This window comes from Mesoplodon densirostris, chromosome 10 (assembly GCF_025265405.1).
Source record: "Mesoplodon densirostris isolate mMesDen1 chromosome 10, mMesDen1 primary haplotype, whole genome shotgun sequence".
Taxonomy (NCBI): Eukaryota; Metazoa; Chordata; class Mammalia; order Artiodactyla; family Ziphiidae; genus Mesoplodon; species Mesoplodon densirostris.
Genome location: NC_082670.1, coordinates 73,594,413 through 73,615,405, shown reverse-complemented (window position 1 = coordinate 73,615,405; position 20,993 = coordinate 73,594,413). Strand labels below are relative to the sequence as shown.

General features: G+C 59.3%; 1 protein-coding gene across 1 annotated transcript in view; it reads right to left on the bottom strand.

Annotated features, from left to right (window-relative positions):
• Positions 1-139: 139 nt before the first annotated feature.
• DNAH1 (dynein axonemal heavy chain 1) overlaps positions 140-20,993 on the bottom strand; it is a 73,175-nt gene continuing 52,321 nt past the window's right edge. Inside the window, exons 46-77 of the mRNA XM_060109047.1 lie at positions 19,688-19,866; positions 18,454-18,684; positions 17,572-17,768; positions 16,999-17,134; positions 15,643-15,851; positions 15,239-15,410; positions 14,056-14,247; positions 13,546-13,656; positions 12,555-12,740; positions 11,930-12,121; positions 10,265-10,432; positions 9,984-10,175; positions 9,673-9,804; positions 9,073-9,198; positions 8,310-8,429; positions 8,039-8,188; positions 7,784-7,944; positions 6,726-6,951; positions 6,393-6,588; positions 5,923-6,074; positions 5,211-5,407; positions 4,819-4,963; positions 4,402-4,560; positions 4,187-4,318; positions 3,627-3,797; positions 3,359-3,538; positions 3,114-3,290; positions 2,316-2,486; positions 2,070-2,200; positions 1,372-1,723; positions 821-1,055; positions 140-261 (exon numbers count right to left, since the gene is read on the bottom strand). Coding sequence (XP_059965030.1) covers positions 140-261; positions 821-1,055; positions 1,372-1,723; positions 2,070-2,200; positions 2,316-2,486; positions 3,114-3,290; positions 3,359-3,538; positions 3,627-3,797; positions 4,187-4,318; positions 4,402-4,560; positions 4,819-4,963; positions 5,211-5,407; positions 5,923-6,074; positions 6,393-6,588; positions 6,726-6,951; positions 7,784-7,944; positions 8,039-8,188; positions 8,310-8,429; positions 9,073-9,198; positions 9,673-9,804; positions 9,984-10,175; positions 10,265-10,432; positions 11,930-12,121; positions 12,555-12,740; positions 13,546-13,656; positions 14,056-14,247; positions 15,239-15,410; positions 15,643-15,851; positions 16,999-17,134; positions 17,572-17,768; positions 18,454-18,684; positions 19,688-19,866 — 5,600 coding nt within the window. The remainder of the gene's footprint in view (positions 262-820; positions 1,056-1,371; positions 1,724-2,069; positions 2,201-2,315; positions 2,487-3,113; positions 3,291-3,358; positions 3,539-3,626; positions 3,798-4,186; positions 4,319-4,401; positions 4,561-4,818; positions 4,964-5,210; positions 5,408-5,922; positions 6,075-6,392; positions 6,589-6,725; positions 6,952-7,783; positions 7,945-8,038; positions 8,189-8,309; positions 8,430-9,072; positions 9,199-9,672; positions 9,805-9,983; positions 10,176-10,264; positions 10,433-11,929; positions 12,122-12,554; positions 12,741-13,545; positions 13,657-14,055; positions 14,248-15,238; positions 15,411-15,642; positions 15,852-16,998; positions 17,135-17,571; positions 17,769-18,453; positions 18,685-19,687; positions 19,867-20,993) is intronic.

Here is a 20,993-nt window from a genome sequence, read left to right as displayed (position 1 = left end):
CTTGAGGCCACTGTATCCTCTCACCCCCACCGTTTCCCTGGCAGTGGGTTCTACAGAGGCGGCCTGGTGTAAGCAGCTAAGGCTCAGCTGGACTGTTTAGGAAATGCAACTTTAATGGCCCCAGCCCTTCTGTCTGGATCTAGTAGTCCAGGGCACAGATGAGGGCCACACCACGCTTTACCCAGTGTCGCTGGGGCTGGTCGGTGGGGATCTCCACAGCAATGACGTAGTTTGTGGAGTGGCCTGTGGTTGATAGTGTTCCTAGAGCAGGCAAGAAGGGGGAAGGTTAAGTTGTCTGCTTCAACTAGGGCAGGAACAGGGTATAAAGAAAGGCAGTGGACTTTGCAGACTGAGCTTGGGACAAGGAAGGGGACCTGACCCAAGAGGAAGCCTGTCTGGGGAGTGTGGCCAAGGCTCAGGCCTGCCCTAAGTTACTGCACTGACGACTGAGGATGGGAATGGGAGACTTGACACCCCTGCTCATTCCCTGTGGACCCAGCCCAGGCCCACCCCACCTCTCCAGGCCTCAGTTACCCGCTCTGAACCTCCATTGGCAGGCTGGGGCTCCCAGACCCAAGGTGGGTCTGCTAAGGGAGGCAAGAGGATGGTGAGCTCAGGGGCCACTCCCCACAGACTGGGCCCAGCCCCTGGGCATCACCTTGCCTACTACTGGCCCAGCTCTGTCCTGGCCTAGTCAGTCTCAGGAGTGAGTGGTGACTGACCTCTGTCAGCCATCCTGTGTAGCTAACCTGGGTCAGCCTAACTGGCCCAACCCTGGACCCCCACCTGTGGTGTAGGCTCCCCGCCCTGGGCCCCATACCAGCACGGGTCAGTGTCTTGTAGATGGGGCACAGGTAGAAGTCCTGGTTCTGGACCTTGCGGTTGGGCGTTGGCAGGAGCCAGATAACGGCCATCTCTGTGTATAGCTCCTTGGGCCGAGACTCAGCCAGCTGGAAGGCCAGAGGGTCCCATCGGGCACCTTCCAGGAACAGTCCATGGATGAAGCACCCATCTCTGGGTCTTGTCTTGAGCTCTGATACTGACTGGCGCATCACCTGTAGTGGGCACACAGATGCCCCCTCACATATAAACACCCAGAATCTGGGTTAGGGTTTGGGTCAGGAGGCATAAGCTCCCTCCTGAGGGCTCTGCCTGCCTCCCCCCTTCACCTGCTGTTTCAGCTGGTAGCCTACAGTCTGTGCTCTGCCCCTAGGGATTTCCCTGGGGCTTATGGTCTCTTCTGGCTCTCCCTGTCCCCCAACCCCCTCTCAGGGGTCCCCTGATTCTGCCAGCGTGCTGTGGCCTCCGTGCTCCTCCTGCCTGGGCCACACCCCAGCCTGTCACCTGACCTGGCCCTGGCTGAGTCCAGACCTTGAAATCAAAGGAGATGGTGTCGATGGAGATGACAGACTTGCGGGCATAGTTTTGCAGGGTGCCTGTCAGGAAAGCCTGGGGGAAGAAGAAGCCGCTGATCCAGAAAACAGCTGGGATGCCCTTGGAGATCCAGGTCTGCAGGAAGTCCAGGCGCTGCAGCAGGTCCATGACCCATAAGGACAGCGGCTTGAGTGATGGGTAGGCCTTGGCATTCCAGAGCTCGGGCACAGTGTTGTTGTATAGGCTGGCAGCCATCAGCTCCAGCTGCAAGGACATCACCACCAGCCCCTTGAGTGCTGTGAGCAAGTCTCTCAGCGTCTGTGTGATCACTTGCAGCAGCCGGTTGTACCTATGGAGCCAGTGGCAAGGAGGAAGGCAGTGATCGGGCCGTGTGGCCATATCCACACTCCCCAGTTGTAGGCCGTAGACAAAAAAACAGTGGCAGAACATAGGGGCTAAGAGCATAGAGTGGGGTCGAGTGGCCTGAGTACCAATTCCAGCTCTGGCTGTTAGTAAATGTATGACCTTAGACAAGTCATGTAACCTTTTTGGGCCTTGGTTTACTCATCTGTAAAATGGAATAAAAATGTGGCTGAGTTAGAGAATGGGTTTATAGCACTTGGTGTAGCTTTTGCTGTCATTACTCTATAGCCCAGTGGCCTGCTGACTCAGGGCTGGGGGTGGCAGGGGATTACCGAGTGACCTCCTGTACTAGCACCGTGTTCATTGACTCCTCATACAGCACAGGGTACTTGGTCATCACCCGCTGCAAGCTGATGGGCTCAGGCACCTTGAGCAGAATGTTCTGGGCCACATCCTCCACTATCTGTGGGCGCAAAGAATTCTACATGCACAGAGTTCCTTCCCACAGGGGAACAGGCGTGGTGGATAGGAGGCTGGTCCTGCCCAACCACTGGGCCCTTTCCCCTGCTGCCACTAACCTCCTCCCGGCGCTGGCCGCCTGCAGAGGATGATTTGGGTTGCAGCTGGACGATGGTGCCAAGCAGGGTGTAGGTCTCATTCTGGGCACAGGTGATATTGGCATTGTCGTGCAGGCCAAAGATCTCAGGCATGTCATTGAGTGGAAGGCTCTTGATGTAGGAGAGGTAGCCCTGGAGGGTAGGAGCACTGTGACTGAAGCCCCTGCCCTGCTGTACCTCCAGCCTCCGGGACAGCCCTCCAATTGAGCACATCCCCTACTCGTCACCCCTGGTTGCAAGCTTTACGCATCTCCCTCTTAACCCTCGGGACTCCATGGCCTCTGCTCCCTCCTAGCCCACTTCTCCCTGCTGCCTAGCTCCCTGCTTCTTCATTCAGCTGCTCAAACCTGTCACAGCCCCTCCTGCCACAGGCCCTTTACACTGCTGAACCACACTCTGGGTGCTCCACCCAGCGCCTGCCTGCTCCTCACACATCTTAGCTGAAGCATCATTTCCTCAGGGAGCCCTCCCTGACTGTGGTCTGGGCTGCTTCCCGCCTCACTGCCTCACCTGGCAGCCTCAGAGGAGCCGCCCAGCCCCTCCCAGCCTCACAAAGTCCTCTCGGGCAGGGGCTAAGAGGTGGGGGTTGGCCTCTGCCCACAGGACCTGAGCTCCAGGGCTATCTTTGTGGGATGGATCAATCAATGAAAAGGAGCTACTGGCCGGTAGGGGCCAAGTCTCCCAGCACCCAGGTGTTCACGGCACCCCAGGACCCCAGCTTGGCAGGCCGCCTAAAGCATGGCCCCAGTGTGTGCTCACGTTGAGGTCGTAGGTGGGTTGGATCTGGTGGTAGACACCCGAGGCACTGTAGCTGTGCTCGGGGAAGAGCACGGCGGGGCTGTAGAAGTCCTCCAGGATGTTCATGACACAGCGGCGGTCCCAGTCATCAGTGACGCGGCCCCCGTAGTTGATCTCCCCTGCCGTGTACTTGAGGACCTATGGGGTGGGTAGGTCAGGCCCCCACAGGCGCCCAGCTCCCCGCCCTCAGCCCATCCCCAGCCCACCTTGTAGGGGATGTGGTCATACTCGTCCAGGAACATCTTGAGCTGGCTGACACAGATGCGCAGGTCCCCGTCCGTGAACTCATAGGGGATGTTAAAGCCCAGGGGCCCAAACTTACGACGCTCCAGGGCAGTCCCATGGAACAAACACAGAGACAGCAGCAAGGACTTGAACTCCATCACCTGCCGGAGGTGGGGGCGGGGCGGAGGGGCGTGAAGGGTGGGGATGGAGATGGGGCAGGTTGGGGTGCACGGGCCACGTGTGTCTCACCTTGTGACAGGAGTTGAGGAAGTCATCGCTGAGGCTGCTGTAAGACCTGAGCAGGTTGGCCTTGACCCCGCGTGGCGGCTCAATGGTCATCTTGGAGCTGTTCTGTAGGATGGACACTGGGAACTTGTTGCTGGGCAGGCTGGTGAGCCACAGGCGGAAGTCCCGGTGCACCTGGTGGCCATGCTCCACGTGAGCATTGAGATCCGTACCTGGTGGCTGCCCCAACACCAGGCTCCCTCCTACCCAAGGACCCTGAGCCACCCTCAGCCTGACTCCACCCCTGGGTTGGGCTGGGCCAGACCAGGCTGCACGGACCACTGGTAAAGAACATGGGCTTTGGCAAGTTCCAGGGTCACCCGTCTGCGCTGGGTGGCCCTGGGCGAGTCACTGGTAGCAGTAACTTGAGAGGGCCACTGGGAAGATTAATCTAGTTGATATGTGTTACATATGTCACTTCCTGAGCGCCCACTGTGTGCCGGTGGCTGGGCTGAGTGCTCTGTGGGACGATCTCATTTAGCCTTATCAGTCCTGGATGGATGTACTGTATTCCCTTGGTGTACCTTGTCGGGATTGATGTGCTCAATGAGGCGCTCCAGGACTGGCATCCAGCTCGGTGCCAGGTGGCAGTTCTGAAAGAAGACCCACTTGCCCTTCTCCATGGAGCTGCGCATCATGGCTTCTGCCCGAGGGCCCTGTGGGGACAGGAGTGCTGAGTGGTGGGGGACCAGCTGACCCAGCCCACCAACTCCCTTCTCCCCCACCCCCTTGCCCTTACCTGGCCCTGGCCCAGGGAGATGGCAGAGAGCTTCTTGGAGAACTTCATTTCTTCGGCAAACTTGTAGAGGTCGGCTGCCGGGTCAGTGCCAGGTGATAGCACGAAGATGAGGGGCGTGGTGGAGTTGGAGTCTTTGAACACCAGTGACAGGTTGGCTGTCTGCAGGGCAGGGAGAGATGCTGGGGCCACCTAGAGCTTCTCCTCAGGGGCAGGTGACCAGGGAGAGGTAGGGGGGGTCCTGGGGCCCCCAGAGTAGTCCCAGAGGGGCTTCCTGGTGGGACCTGGAACCTCTCAGAGCTTTTTGGGGTGGCTAGGGGTCCTGGCCTGACCAAGGCTGCAAAGTGGTCTGTCCAGGTGCAGCCAGGATCCTGGGACCCAGGGTGGGGATTAGCCTAGCTGCTGGCTGACAGCACTTGCCTGGGGCTCAATGAAGCGTGGCTCCAGGTTGGTGGCCACGAAGTCCTGCATGGCATTGGTAACCTTGTCCCCACGTAGGCAGCGGAGGACCAGCAGCTTCTGAAACTGGTCCAGGTACTGGTCCCAGATGCCAGGCAAGGGCTCCCTGCAACAGTGCCCACGTCCCCCTGAGAGCCAACCTGTGGGAGGGCACTGGCCACAGGGTCTCTGCTTGCTGGACAGCAGGGGAGAATGGGGTGTCCAGGGGTACATGGCCAGGGGCATGGAAGAGATGTAGTCACAGCTGCAGGGCAACCCTGTGTGGCCCCTCAGAGAAGGCTCCAGGGCAAGCCTGTTCCTGGGTCTTAGCCCCTGGATGTGCCCACCCTGCTGTGCCCTGGGTCCCAGCTCACCGGTGGGGCTCAGGGCTATCAAAGATAGCCTGGAATTCCGATAGATGCTTCACAAAGTCAAGGGCGAAGGAGGAGAAGGCCGGCAGGTTGGAGAGTGCCAGGATGTCTCGCCAGGCCCGGTCTGACAGCCAGTCCGGGGCAGGGTTCTCACTCATGACAGGGACAGAGCCCCCGGACAGGAGGTAGCGCCACTCGTTCTGGCAAGGGACAGGGGAGGCTAGCGCCCAGGCCCTGAGGCCTGCCTCCAGCGCCCCACCCAGCAGTGCCTCCCCTACCATCCTCAGCCAGAGAAATGGAGTTCCCCTTAGGGGTGGCATTTGCACAGGTCTGGGTTAGTGTCACCTTTTTCCCTTTCCCTGGCTGTGTGACCTTAGGCAAAGGATTTGACCTCTGAGCCTCTGTTTCCTCACTTGGAAAGTAGGAAGAATCAGAACTCTGCTTCCCACGGGTTTTGTGGGGGTAGGTCAGAGGGTAGCTGTGATGCCAGCACCCGGCTCAAGCAGTGGTAGCTGGGCTCTCAGTGCTTTCCAACGCACCACAAAATACCTGGGGCTCATGAGACCATGAGCCAGGAGGCTCAGGACTGTCTCTGTGCTCACCAGCACTCTCAAGGCTCTGAGAAGACATGTGCACAGGAGCTGCTGGGCCATAGTTAACCCAGGGCCTCCTGGCTGTTTTCAAGCAAGGAACTGGCCGCCCCTCCATCACGCACCTGGTCGATCTTGCCCTGGTTCATCATGATGCGGGCACACAGTAGGAAGGCGAACATCAGCTTGTGCTTCTCGAAGAGGCTGCGGCAGACATTGCTGTAGAGGCTGTAGGTCAGGTAGCGGTTGATGTTGGCGATGCGCTTCTTTAGGTTGTCTGCAGGGCAGAGGGGTGATGGCAGTGCAGGGAGAAGGGAGGGAAGCAAGATCCCTGGGGCCCAGCCCAGCCCAGCCCAGCCCATCTCCCCAGTAGCCAAAGGGGCAGTCTGGGCACCCCCTTGGGGCATTTGCTCCGAGGAGGGTAGGAGGGGCGTGTGTTCTTACGTAGTGTAAGTCTGATGAGGGTGTGTATGAGTGGACATGGGTGTGAGTCTACGTGTGTGTGCCCGCTGTGGAAATGCATCCAGGTGTGTCACACCTGTGCCAGGGTAGAGCCTGGTGTTTGTGTCAACATGTGCATCTGTGCCAGGGCTACCTGCCCTCTCTGAGTTGGCGATGCCTGAGAGGAAGATGTTGAGAAACCACTCGAGGGAGTACTGGTACATGGGGTCCACGCTGGCCAAGTCAGACACGCAGAAGAAGAGGATCTGGGTGCGGACGGCCACGGGAATGTACTCCATGCGCGTGAGGTCAATGTCCTTCTCTGTCTGCTCTGCAATCCTGACCTTGGCCTGCGGGTGCAGTACAGGGGGTGCTGGTCAGGCCCTGGTAGGTTGTCAAAGGGCACCAGGAAGAGGTGGGTGGGGACAGGGGGCAGGCCTGGGGCAGGTGGGGAGAGGCAGGCAGGGGCGGGCCGGCAGTTGCTGACCTGGATCTCAGCAGCCTTCATCTTGGAAGCCTCCAGCACCTTGATGAGCTCCATGTCATCCACAGGGTTGCCCTCAGAGGAGCTGAGCCGGTACAGGATCTGGTCTTCAATGTCCTTCAGCTCCTGGCGCATCTTGGCATTATTGACAATCAGCTGGTTCTTGGCTTCCTCAAGGTCAGGCCGCTCCTCAGCCACTACCTGGCCCAGCAGCTGGTCCTCTAGGCCACTGCCAGGGGCAGGGGACATTATGTCTGTGACACATGGTGGGCCCTGGAGGGCCAGCCTTGAGCCTGCTCACCTATGTACCTGTGTTCCTGGGGATCCAAAGAGCCTAGCATCCCTGTTGGTGTCAGCCTGGGAGGCCTGGCCTCTGTCTCAGGCTGCAGGGCTAAGGCAGAGCCTGGCTTCAAAGTGACCAGTTCTCAGTGAGACCTCAGGTGGCAGCTTGGAATCCCAGCAGGAGCCAGGCAGTTGAACGTGTGAGTTGCTGGGGTCTCTGAAAAACTCCCTCTCAGCAGGAGGGGGCTGGGGGTGATGGGGAGGGACAGGACTTAAGGATGTTTTCACCCCCTTGTCTGTGGAGAGGTTCATAGTGGCCACTGGCATGGAGGCCTTAGCACTCTCTGTGGGTGGTCAGCAAAAGCTATAGTGCCTCGGCTTAGGGCAGCAAGGGCAGGAAACTGCTTGGGTGCAGGGAGCCAGAGTATGCCCCCCACAGGGCTCCAGGACAGCTCTGGGGTGAGTACACAAGGGCTCAGCAAGGGCTGTGGGGAAAGGGTATCCAGATGAGGTGGGGCTAGTGCTGGCCAGGGAGGCTGGGGGAGGGGTTCCTGACCAGGGATCAGGATGATCTGAGGGTGGGGTTTCTCAGGTGGAAACGGTGGCAAGTAAAGGGAGCTGGTGGAGGGGCTAGAAAGACCTGAAATGCAGAGTGCCTGGGAGGAAGCTGGCGGGGCCTCAGGGGGAAACCCACTGAGTCTCTGCCTCGGGGTGGGAGGAGGCAGCCAGGCAGGCTGAGGCAGAGCTGATGCTGGGGGGCCCAGGGACCAAGGGCTTACCTGGGAGACAGGGTGAAGTTGATGAGGGTGAGCTTGGTGGAGATCTCGGGCGTGTAGTGTGGGTTGGGCAGCTTGGTGGTGATGTACATCCTGAAGTCCTCATGGTAGGGGATCACCGTGTCTCCTAGCTTCAGCACCGTGTTCCCCTGCTGCTTGTATGTCTGTGGCAGGTGGGATGGGCAAGCGCTGTGGCCTGGGCTTCACCAGTGAGGCAGGGGAAGGGGGCCACCCCCACGCCCACTGCTGCAGGCCCACCTGCTTGAGCAGCACGGGCTCCAGGGCGGGATCCAGCTCCTCGCCCACGTTCTCTAGAAGGCAGGGCTTGCCAAAGCGGATGGCATTCTCCATGCTGCGCAGGAAGTCGCGGTCACTCAGCTTGAACACATCCAGCCCGCTGTCCTTCTCCTGTGGGCACAGGGGGCGAGTGAGGGCCGCGGGAGCTGAGAACCAGCTGAGGCTCAGCTACTCCCCCTGCACCTGCTAAGCCCCGCTGGGTGGGGTTGTGGCACCCGGTGGGTGGGCTCACCATGTTCTTGATCCATTTGTTGGCCTGACTCTGAGGGTCAATGAAGTGGGTCCAGCGCTGGGAGAACTGGTTGATGACCCCATTCTCCACTGACAGTGTGTCGTTGGGGAGGCCAGCAACCTGTGGGGGACCGGGCTGGGTCGGGGGTCTCACACAGCAGGCTCAGCTGGGACATCAGCTACTCCCAACCTTGTGCTTTGGCTGTGTTTCCCTGCTCCTTACTGCACCCTCTTGAGGGTGAAGGGCAGTCCTGAGGTCTCGGCCCCCAGGACTGGTCTCCCTCCTATTGGCTGGCTCCTGACACCCTCCTTCACCGGGCCCATTGTTCCTTTTGCCTACTGAATCCTTGCTCAGTCAGGCCATCTTCACGGAGCCAGTAAAGCCCATCAGCCCTCCTGGACTGTGTTCACGCTCAGCCTCTGCCTAAGCCTCTTGGTTCTCTCCTTGCGTCAGCTCTACCTGTCCTTCAGGGTCTAGCTCGGACATGACCTCATAACCCTCACTCTGGACACTGCTCTCCCACCCCACCCCCACTCTCATAAGCACCCCTTGACCTCTCTGCCCTCAGTTAGCCAGCATCTATACCATTCGCTCGGCTTTCTCCTCGCCTACCCACAAGCCTCTGACTGGCCCCGGGCGGGCTCAGGAGACGCATCTCTAAGCAGACCCAGGAAAGAGGGTGGGAGGGAGGCGGGAGGCTCCTGGCCCAGCCCGACCACACTGCAGGCCCAGCCCAGTTGCTCCAGCTCCCCAGGGTGGGCACCTGCCACGAGCGGATCTTCACGGGGTTCCCCAGAGTCCTGATTAGCGTGGGCTCAGAGGTGTGTGGGACATGGTGAGCCGTGAGCTGCTTGACCCAGCTGTCATAGAGCACCGTGCGGTACTGGCCCTGGGGAGATGCCAGACTCAGGGCCACCCCACCGAGACAGCCGCGATGCCCTCCCACTTCCCCCTGCACCCCAGCACTCAGCAGTTGTGCAGAGGTCAGAGCTCAGACATGGAGATGGAGGCCTGAGCTCCAGCCCCACTTTGGGGAACATCCTCGGCCTCCACAATCCTCAGCCCCTTATCTGTGAAACCAGCATAAGAACAACAATGCCCACTCGTCAGGGCAGCTGTGAGGATTGAATGAGAGGCACACAGAAAGCACGGCAGTGTGAGCTCACACTTCCCTCTAGAAGGCCAGCCCCACCAGAGTAGGTTTTCTGGCTGTTTTGTGAGCTGCCATATCCCCAGTGCCTGGAACAGCACCTGGCTCAGACGGGGCGCCTGAGAAGTGCTTGTTGAATGAGTGAGAGAAGAGCCACCCTCAGGCCACTCCTCGTGGAGGTGAGGCCTCAAGGCGGGGCCGGGGGCTCCTTACCGTGAAGGGGCCCAGGTAGGCCACAAAGCCAGCAGCCACCAGCACGTCCCCGAAGATGTTGTCGAGCGTGTGTTCCAGGTTCTCCACCGTATCCTGCCAGCGCACCCTCTCGTCTGACAGCCCGTTGATGAGCTGCAAGGACAGCCCACGGGGTGGGTTCTGGGAGGCTGGGCCGGGGGCCTGGGTGTCCCTGCCTGGCGGCGTCCCCGAGGTGGCTGGTGTGGGGTGTGTGGGCAGCCACCCTGGGACACCCCCTATCACCCGGGCCCTTCCAGCCTGTCGGGGGCAGGCCACGCCACAGGCCCTCGCACCTTGTCAGCGCGGCCCAGCCGCTGCTCGCACTGCTCACACTTCAGCTCCAGTTCCTCCTTCTTGGCAATGCAGTCTCGGTACTTGGCCTGCATCGTGGCAATGCCATCCTCCACCTTGTGCAGGCGCTGCTTCGCCTCCTCCAGGATCCTCTGTGTCACCTCCAGGTCATCCTGGGCCTCCCGCAGGGCTTGCTGCGGGCAGAGGGCGCAGGACCAGCTTTACTGGTGCCCAGAGGAGCCCACGCCCTCTCCCCTGCCTCCTAGGTCTACCCAGCCCTCACCCGCTTGGGCTCCACGGCCTTGGCCACGAAGTGGTACTTGTGCATGGCGCGCACCCACTGGCAGATGGAGGTGCAGGCCTTGGACACCTTGGCGATGGCGGCCGGCTGGAACTCTTCATTGTCGATGTATGGCTGGATGGCTTTGATCACCGCCTCCCCAATGTTGTCCTGCAGATGGGAACAATGGGCTCAGGGGGCTGCTTCCCAGGGAGGACAGAGAAGGCTCTGCAGGGCTGAGGGGCATCCTGCTCCTGCCGCTATGCCCCATGTAGGCCTCAGTACAGGTGTCCTCCCTAGGGAATAAACACAACCCACAAAAGCTGGCCAGAAGAGGATCTTCTGTATTCTAGGATTTCAAATAATATGATCAGAGATTTTTTTCTCAAGAAATGACGCAACCTCAAGATCTGATAATACAGGGACTTCCCTGGTGGTCCAGAGGGTAAGACTCCGCGCTCCCAATGCAGGGGGCCCGGGTTTTATCCCTGGTCAGGGAATTAGATCCCGCATGCATGCCGCAACTAGGAAGTCCACACGCCACAACTAAAAAGATCCCGCATGCCGCAACGAAGGTCCCGCGTGCCACAACTAAGACCCGGCACAGCCTAAATAAATAAATAAATAAATAAATAAATAAATATTTAAAATAAAAAAAAGAAGACCTGATAATATGCAGGCTCCATTCAAAACCCATTTAGAGATAAGGGCTCGTTCCTGGCCAATGTGGAGACGAGTGAGTGGTTCTGATGCCCAACCTGGCTCACGTTCAAATGTAATAATCCCCACCCCGAGAGCTCACCATACTCTTGGAGCATTTGTCCTACCCTGGGAGAATCCAGCTCTGTAATTCAGGATGAGCCCAGGAATCTGTATTGTTCATGAGCTCCCAGAGGTCAGAGCCTGGGACCAGGGGAACCTGAGTGCTGGCCGTGAGCCTCCTGATTTGGGCTCAGTTAGAGGGATGGGGAAGCCCATACAGAGTCCAGCTGTCACTGAGATGGGCCATTGTCTCTGCCCTCCCAGTGCAGTCTGGGACGTGCCCAGGGCTCCAACACTGACACATGGTGGGGGAGGGGGGGAGCGGCCCACATGGGACTAATTTCTGGGCTGGAAAGGGGCCCTCCAAGAGGGCTGCGGGCTCCAGGCTGACCTAACCCTAAGCAGCCCCATGAGAGCGCATGCCTATGGATACTGAGAACCCCAGATAGACAGGAAGGCAGAGAAATCCAGAGACAGACAGGCACTAAACCTCAGGTGTTGAGGCTGAGGGAGAGGCGATGATTGAGCAGCCAGGGAAGGTCTTGGCCAGCGCCATGGGGGTTTCAGGGAGAAAAGGGCAGGAGAGAGAATCTCCAGGCTGCAGAGCCCTGGGGTGACTGTGGGTGATGTCCTATGGGCATAGGAGCCTTCCCAGGTCCTGATTTCCTCAACACCCATCTGTTGGTTGGTCTGTCTGTTTCCCCCACCAGCTGGAGAGCTCCTCTGTGCCAGGATCTGGTCCCATCAGCTCTGTGGCCACAGGGCTGTGTGTGTTGCAGGCAGAGTGAGATAGGATGGAGGCCCCAGCGCTGGTGGGGGAGGGGGCCGGTTCCTCTCCCCACTTCTCTGCCCAGCTGGGTCCTGCCCTCACTCACTCCCAGCTGGCCGGCTGTCTGGCACGCTCACCTTGTCAAACTTGAAGAGGCTCTCCAGGAAGCGGCCTGGGTCCTGCAGCAGCCCCTTGCCTGGCTCCCAGTAGTCATCCACCTTGGAGCCAGGCTTCTCTCCAGGGACCTTCCTGGGCTTGATACCCTTCATGATGCACACAGCTTCTATGACCAGCTTCACGCCTGGGGGTGGCCGCTGCATAGCACGCACCTGTGAGCCAGGCCAAGAGTGGGGAAGGGGGAGGTCCATCACGGAGTGGGTACCTACAGGCAGGGACAGCCACCAGACAGGGCGGGCCCCACCAACCAAGTCCCTACCACTACAGACCAAGGGCACACCCGGAGATCCCCCAAGGTCTGCCTTAGCCTATGGCAACTACTGCTCCCCCATATACCCAGGCCTGGCCATGAGGTCCTGTACACTCATTTCTCAAGGCCCAAAGCCCTCCTCATGCACCTGCCCGGGCCCTGGGGGCTGATACAAGGAGGTAAGGGCAGGCAGCTGGATTCAAGCCCTAGTTCTGCCCTCATCTCTTGACATATGACCCTCAAGGGATGTGTAGAGGGAGGGCCTAGGGGCCAGGACACAAGAGGGCTCCAGGGAGGGATGCCAAGAAAAGCCTGGGAGGTGCCTAGCCACCCACCTCGGTCACATCATTCTTGTTGAGGTTGCGCAAACTGGCCAGGGCTGCATCCAGGGCGGGCAGAGCCTCATCCAGATCCTTCTGGGCATCGTCAGCGATACCTTGTGCCTTCCTGGCCTTCTCATTGGCCTTGATCTCCTCTGCTTGCACTGAATTCCGGGACTCCTCAGCAATGGTTGTGTCCACCTAGGGACCAGAAATAGGGAAGGCCCAGTGATGGCCTGTGTCAGGGACAGGTGTGCCCTCCTCCCCTTTCTCCTCTCTGTGTCTCAGTCTCCCCAGGTGGAAGGAAATGAGGGTTGGGATGCCCCAGTCTCTAAGGACCCTCTCGGCTGTGACAGCCCACGGAGACCTGGGAGTGCTAGGAACCTCTTCCAATCCTGAGTGCTCATCGTGGGCCTGGCATGGGGCTCAGAACTTTACATGCTTGAGCATAACTGCCCCATGGGCAGGACCCCCTAAACCCACAGGGCACCTCCATGCAGAACAGAGAAAGGCACTCCCCTCCCACAAGTCACTTTCTTTCCATCTGCTGGAAAATTTTTCAATACCACTGCCTTCGTAGAGCAGGGCGTGATTGTTTCTGCCAGAAAGCAGCCATCATGAATATGCAAACCTGCGGAGGCTGCTGTGAGGACCTGCCCTCAAATGTGGGCCCTCTTGTAGACTCAGAGGATCTTAGAGGGAGACTCAGGCAGACTCTGCACCGCTACCTGTGGCTGCCCTGCTGCTCAGTCCGTGTTGTGATTATTGGGTTTGGATTTGTCTGTCTTGCTCATCACCATATCCTCTGCCCAGTGCAGCGCTTGGCATAGAATAGGTTCTGAGCAAGCATTTGTTGAATGAACACATGACTGAATGAGGGAACTGGGCACCAAGAGGCTAAGCAACCTGTGAGGCCAGGCAGCTAGGGATCTTGTGGTTGCATGGGGATGCCGAGCATCCTCAGATGTGGTCAGCCGTCAGGGAGGGGGCCAGGAGCACCCCCAACCTTGATCTGCTCCATGGTGAGCGTGGTCTCCTTGGCAGCCTCCTCCAACAGGGGGCGCATAATCTCCAGCTCTTCCTGCATCTTGGCCACGTCCTCCGAAGTGCGCAGCAGCTGGGGGGTGGGAGGTGGGGGGCACAGAGAGGAGATCCGGTGTGACGGTGTGATGGGGACCAGAGAGTGAGTTAGGCCTGGAGGGGGCAGGGGAGAGGTCCCTGCAGGGCCGCCCTCATTCACGAGTGAGAGGCGGTGGCCAGCAGCTTCAGTGGCCCCCAGGTTTCCCAGTGGACCCCAGAGGAAGGGAGCAGTCCCCTAAAAATATTTGGGGTGACCTGCTTTGGCCTTGCCCTTGGCCAGCAGCTTTTGCTCTTTTGGTGAGGGAGGAAGCCACCCATTTAACACTGTGGGCTGCCAATTGAAAGGCCAGGCTGGGCCTCCGGGGTCAGGACTGAGACTGCATGGGCAGAACCACGGGCAGCTAGACGTTGCCCACAAGGCCCCACCCCGGCCCACCTTGTCGAGACCACTCTTCATGCGGTTCTTAGCGGTTTTCAGCTCCTGTTTCTTCTGCCCGATGAGGATGGAGAAAATATTGAGCAGCTCCAGGTAGCTCTTGGGGGTCACATAGTTGTGGCGGGCAAGCTCGGCCAGATACTCGACACACTTCTTGGCCACTGACTGGTGGATATACACGCAAACCTGAATCTGTGAGGGAGCAGACCACTGATGCCAGTCTTGTAGAGCCCCCAGCAAAGATGGGGCACCAGGGTGCCCTTGAAGCCACTGAAGCCTGGTTCTGGGGAGGGAGCCACATGCAGGAACCTCAACGGCCCTCACACTCACTCTCTCCTATGATCCTCACGACCTCCAGGTAAAGGTCACCTATTCTGCAGACGAAAAATCCCACGACCCAGGGAAATTAAGGGGCTTTTTCAAGTTCACACAGTTGTCAAGGGCAGAGTTCACTTTGAACTTGGACCCAGGTGTGTCCCAGCTCTTGGCCCAGTGCTCTTATCACAGCCCCTATGACCTGCCTCTCTCAGAAAGCCCTAAGGTGGCGCCCCTCTCGGAGGCTGTAGATGTGGGGAGGTAGGGCCCAAGGCCTCAGCACAGCTGGGCAGAAATGGGCTCACCCTAGCTCTTGGCCCCCAGGTGACCATCACTCTCTCAGGCTGGACCAGACAAATCTACCCCCCACCCCATCTGTAGTCTCTGGGTTGTATCAGGGGGCTCTTTGTTTGTTAATGTGGACCATTTTTTTTTAAAACTCTTTACTGAATTTGTTACAATATTGCTTCTGTTTTACGTTTTGGTTTTTTGTCACCAAGGCATGTGGGATCTTAGCTCCCCGACCAGGGATTGAACCCTCACCCCCTGCAGCGGAAGGTGAAATCTTAACCACTGGACCGCCAGGGAAGTCCCTATATCAGGCGGCTCTTTAAAGAAAGTGTCCATGGAGCCCTCAGGGAATAAGATAAACAGTGACTGTGTAACTGTGTGCCCAGCCTCCTGTGTCACCGTGACAACCTTGTGGCATTCCCATTATACAGATGAGGAAACTGAGGCTTAGGTAAAGCTGTCTGCCCAAAGGCTTCCTATCAGTAGCGGACCTGGGACTCTTACCCAGGCCTTGGTGACCCCAAGCCCGAACCTACACAGTTCCCTTCAAGGGCTTGCTCCTCACCAAGATACCTACCAGTCCTTCAATTACTTTGGGGGTGGCGTCCAGCTCTGGGATCTCGTTCAGGAACATGGTGGCCACAGACTCCAGGGCCTCTGCTGGCCACTCATTAAACCAGTCGATGGTACAGCAGTTGACCAGGGAGGGGAACTGCCTTAGGTGAGCTCGGAAGACCTCTCCAATGGGGCTGGGGAGGTGGGGGTCCAAATGAGGCCCTGAGACACTGACTTACACACCCCAGGAACCCAGGACCCAGGGTCATTTCACAGCCCTGTGGCATGGAAGCCAGGACACAACAGCACAGCAGCCTGGACCCAATGGCCTGGTGGCCAGGCCCAGGCCACTTCCCCTTGTGGCAGTCCCGGGTGCTCCCCCACCTAAAACCACTGTCCCTGCGAGGTTGCAGTGGCCGCCTGTACCTCATGCACAGCACCAGGTGGATGCTGCTGCGCACACGTCCAGTGTAGGCAGCCATGAGGTTGGCCTTGGTGGGCTGCAGGCCCTGCTCCTGGACGTAGGGCCGCATGGTGTTGACAATCTGGTCCTGCTCGTCCGTGTTGTAGAGGTTGGGAATGTCGCCTGAGTTCAGGACATTGTTAATGTCCTCTAGGAAGGACTCGTTCTTGATCTGGGGGGAAGATGGGGATGGAGGAGCTGAGCCTTGATGATGGCCCCTGGGTGTTGGGCTCCATGACCATGGTCTCACTGGACCTTCACAGGAGCCCCATTCCACAGACCATGCCACTAAGGCTCAGAGAAGCCCAGGGTCACACAAGTGACTTCACAAGTCATGGTCCAGGACTCACATCCAGGCCTGCCCTACAGCAGAGACTCTGAACATCACTGCTGGGCTGTGGAAGGGCCCTGGGTCCTGGGTGGGAGATGTGGTATCTTCCTCCTCTCTTTTTTTTTTTTTTTTTTTTGCGGTATGTGGGCCTCTCACTGTTGTGGCCTCTCCCGTTGCGGAGCACAGGCTCCGGACGCGCAGGCCCAGCGGCCATGGCTCACGGGCCCAGCCGCTCCGCGGCATGTGGGATCCTCCCAGACCGGGGCACGAACCCGTATCCCCTGCATCGGCAGGCGGACTCCCAACCACTTGCGCCACCAGGGAGGCCCTCTTCCTCCTCTCTTGCCAGGCCTCTCTACGTCTCAGTTTACTCACAGGAGAAAACCAGGCCACAGGCAGAAATGGGTCCTTGCCCATCTCATATGGCCAGGGCCTAGTCAGTGCCAGAGGGCACCCTCACTTGCCTGACTATGTAAGGGGGGCCCAGGGGATAGGAGTAGGGCTGGGAGCCTTCCAGGGCTTCAGCTTCAGCCCAGTCCCAACCACCAGTCAGGTTTAAGCACTGCCCTGTTTGTCTTGAGGCCCTGGACCCACAACCTCTCCTCCTTGCAGACCTGGGGAGAGGCCTCATCTAGGGAGCTCCAGATGGAGCAGCCCCAAGAAGGGGGCCATAGGCACAGCACCTCAGGCAGAAGCCCTGTGGTCCTTGAGGTAGGAAGCCGTTGACCAGTGAGTGTGGTCCTGCTTGTGGTCAGCCATGGTGCCAGGGGCCTTCTTTACCCTCGGGGCATAGTAATGATCTATGCCCCCCACCAGCCCTGACAGGCTAGGTTTGGCCCCCTCCCCCTGGTCCCAGCCATTCCTCCCAAGATCCACCCCAACTGACAGTGACGTGGGCATGAAGGACTGACCACCTTCCAGGATGCCACACTGGGGTGGGTTGTATCCAGCCCACCCTGGATCCCGCCCACTGCCTGTGTGGTGGCACCTGGGTATCTGAGAACAGGAAGGTGATGGGCAGGCTGTGCAGGCCAGCCTTGAGCAAGACCTTCTTGACATCATCACGCCACTCGGTCACGCCATAGTTCTTGGACAGCTCAATCTGGAAGCACTCATACTCGGCCCTGGAGACAGGTGGTTGGGTGGAGGCATGCCAGAGCTTGAGGCCAAGCGCCCCAACCCCAGCCATCTGCTCCCATCCTGGGCAGACCTGCTGACTCCCCCAACCCTGAACCTGCTCTCTTGCCTCCAGACATTTGCTGAGGCTGCTCCCTCGGCCTGGAATGCCCTTCCCTTCCATCCTCCCAGCCTTGATTAGAAGAGAAGGCCCATGGCCACCTCTTCTAGGAATCTCTCCTGGATGCCTGCAGCTACCCCTCCCCCATCCCTGCAGCATCACAGGGCACTGCTGCTGTCTCTCCTTGGACCCCAGGTTACTCTCCCAGGTCTAGAGGCCTGTGGGCCAGGTGCGTCTGCCTCAGCACAGAACATGTGGAAGAACACGAATGGAACTGAGTCTGCCACCGGCCGCCCACTGCCCACCACGCCTGGGGGCCCTCACATGTGCGAGGCCAGTCTCGTGAGGGACCTGCGGCCGCTGCCGCCCACACCCAGCAGGAGCGCGTTGCCCAGCGCCTGGCGCAGGGTGCGGCTGATGCGGCAGACGTGGCTCACGGCGTCCATGAAGAGGACCAGCCTCAGCTTGGCTGTGCTGATCTGGTTGTAGTCCTCCATGTACTCCTCAATCACCTGCATCATCTGGTGGCGGGGGGCGGGAACGGGGAGAGCTGGGTCCTCCCTCTGTGCCCGTAAACTGTGCCCCCTCCAAGGGAGCACAACACCCCATCACCCCGGCCAGCCCTGCTCCTCTGTGCACAGAGGGATGTTGGCCTTAAGATGCCGGGTCTGCCTGGATGAGACCTGACCCGCTGGACACAGCAAGGCCTGAGGGTCGGGTCAGAGACCTGCCTGCTGCCTCAAGGGCTCAACAGGATGTACCGACCTGGGGCCCCGTGGGAGCTCCTGGGAGCTAGGAGGGGGTCTGTGTGAAGAAACCAACAGGAGGCCCCCGCACTCCAGCTTCATCCTGCCACCCTGGGATCTTGACTCAAGACTCGCGGTGCCCGGGGCCCTGCCGCGGCTCTGTGGGTGGGATAATAGTCCCTCAAATGGGCATAGCGTGTCCCTGTTTACAGAGCCTGTCTCAGTTGAACCTTAGGCTTGTCCTCAGGAAAGGACATTCGTGCCCATTTGACAGGCGAGGAGATGGGACTCAGAGAGGCAACTTCTGGCCTGAAGTCCCTGAGCTGGCCTTCCAGACCAGTGTCTGACCCTCTGGTCAGAGCGTGGTGGTCTCTTAGCAGTGGCTGCAGAGGGCTGGGGTCCCGGGGGTCGGGGGTCGGGGGTCGTGGGTCAGGGGTAGGGCCCCAGCAGGCCCCTTCACCTTCTTCTTGCTGGTGATGAGCTCATAGGACTTGACGTCGGAGCCTGGCGACATGAAGTCCCCATAGAGGATGGGCTGGAAGGGGCAGACCTCTTCGAAGGTCACCTCCCACTGCTCCATGCGGCTCTCCAGGAGCTTGTCAAACCAACTGCGGTCCTCCTCGTTCACCAGGCGGTCGCGGAACACACGGCAGCTCTCGTGGTACCACAGGCGCAGCAGCTGCACCTTGTCCTGCGGCCACCCCAGCGTCAGTGCCAGGTCTCGGCCCCACACCCTCAGCCATCTCTCGAAGCACCTGGGCCTGGCTCTCCCACCAAGACCCAGCCAGGGCCCTGGGTGTCTGCTGTCTCCACAGAGGGTGGAGTCCACACGCTGACGCCTGGGCCTCTCCACCCCCACCTCCAGGCCCAGCTGTGCCTGCGGGGCTCCCAGCTCAATTAGCTTCTCCCCTCTTAGGGTCCCCACAGCTCCCTAAAGCCCAAGCCCGAGAGGAATGCCCGATTCTCCTTATACCTTCCCGACACCCCACATCTAACCACTCACTTGACTCCAAAGCTCCCTCTGACTCTACCCGCATCCTGCTGCCACCTCCATGCTGACTTCCCTGCCTCTCCCTGGGTGATGGGACCGCCCTCAAGAAGCCCCAAAGCTCTTCTCTCGACTCCTTTGGCTATAGCTAGGCAGGGCCAGGGCTGGCATCTGTCCTGTTCACACTATGCCCTTGCCGCCAGGCCCACACACTGACCCATCCATTCCCCATCCCAAAGTGCAAATGTGCCCCCTACCCACCCCCCAGCTCCCATCACCTTCAGGACTCTCTGCCCCTGCAGCCCCCAGAGCCTGCCCAGCACAGCTGACACTGCTCCGCGCTGCACTCCTGCTCTTTCCACCTGGTACCACTCACTCTTCCCCTCAATCTTCTCACACACAGGGCTTCCACCAGGAACCCTCCCTCCCTTGCCATGCCCTGGCTCCTGCTTTTGTGTGATCCCATCACAGCCAGCATTCTAGGCATGGATTTCACCTGCAAGATGGGACTCAGCTGCATGAAGGCAGGGCTCCTGGGGGCTTGGTACCTGTTGCTGTGTCCCCAGCTCCACCCCCTGCCCGAAGGGCCTGGCCAGATCAAGGCTGAGGAGTGTTTGGGTAGGAAGGCCTAAAACCAGGGAGGACTGTGAGGGCAGTGTGTGCACTCCACTGCTGGACACTGGGGAGGGGGCCCACCGGTCCTCACCTCGACCTTGGCCGGGTTGGCCATAAGCATGCCCTGGAAGACCTTGGAGAGATCCCTCAGGTTGAAAGTGTAGTGGGATTTGGCTGGGGTAGGCAGCAGCTGGGAGGTGATGGTGGAGTACACCATGATGGTGGCTTCCACGAGGGGATCCGTGAAGTGGGAAATGCTGGGGGCCCCGGCTGTGGGAACAGGAGAGTGGCCCTGGGTCACAGCCCTTGCAGGTCTGGTGCCGTGTTCTCTGCACACGCCTTTCCCCAGCCGGCATGCTTGGATTCTGCCCACTCTGCAGCCCTCTCGGATGCTACTTCCCCAGCAAGGTTTTCCTGGTGTCCCCCACCATGGGGTGAGGAATCTCGCACCCGGAGCTCCCTCCTTTTACATCCTTATCACTGATATAGCCTGTCCATATGTTGGGGCACTGGGACACATTCATGGAATTGAGAACGCTAATGGGGCCAGACCTGAAACGTGCCACTCTGAGCTGTGCATGGGGAGGGTTACATGGCCCACATGGGGTTCAGGAGTGCACCACAGTGGACGTGGAGGCCTGGGGCTCAGCCATAACCTTGGGGGCTTATCACCCCCTTGCATTTTCACCACTAACATAAACTATTTGCTTGTGCTTTGAAAACGATCCAATTCTTTGCTGGGAACCAAAATTCTGTCAGTGGGAATTTGGGGCAGAGGGAGCCCCCAGAAGAGGGAAAAAAGCAAAGAAGGGGCAGGACGGCTCACTGGCCCCAAAGCGGGCTCATCCATTAACACAGGGACTGTTCTAGGTGCTGGGCACAGAGGGTGGCCCCAGCAGACACACTCCTCACCCCCAACAAGTTGACTTTCTTTGGGGGGAGACAGACTCTGAACAGACTGACAGTAAACAGGGGATGGAAAATGTGTGGAGAGAGGTTTGGGGAGAGCCAGGGTTGGGGGATTTGACATAAATGCTGGGGAGGCCTTGCGGAGGAGGGCACTTGAACAGAGACCCGAAGCCTTGAGGTGCCAAGCAGGTTCAGAACTGGAGAAGGTGTTCCAGAGAGGGCGTGGCCAGGGCGAAGGCCCTGAGGCAGGCATGCCTGGGGGGATTAAGGACTTAGCAAGGGGGTGGTGAGAGCAGACAGTGACGAGGGGTGCCCACCACTGCCGGGACCTGGGCTCTAGTCTGCATGAGATGGTTGAGCAGAGGAGGAATGTGATCTGATTCAGCGTTTGAATGGGTCCCTCTGGCTGCAAGTGGAGGATGGATAGACCTCCAGACAGACAGACAGATGCAGGGGGTGAAGACAGAATCAGGGAGACCGGGGTGTGT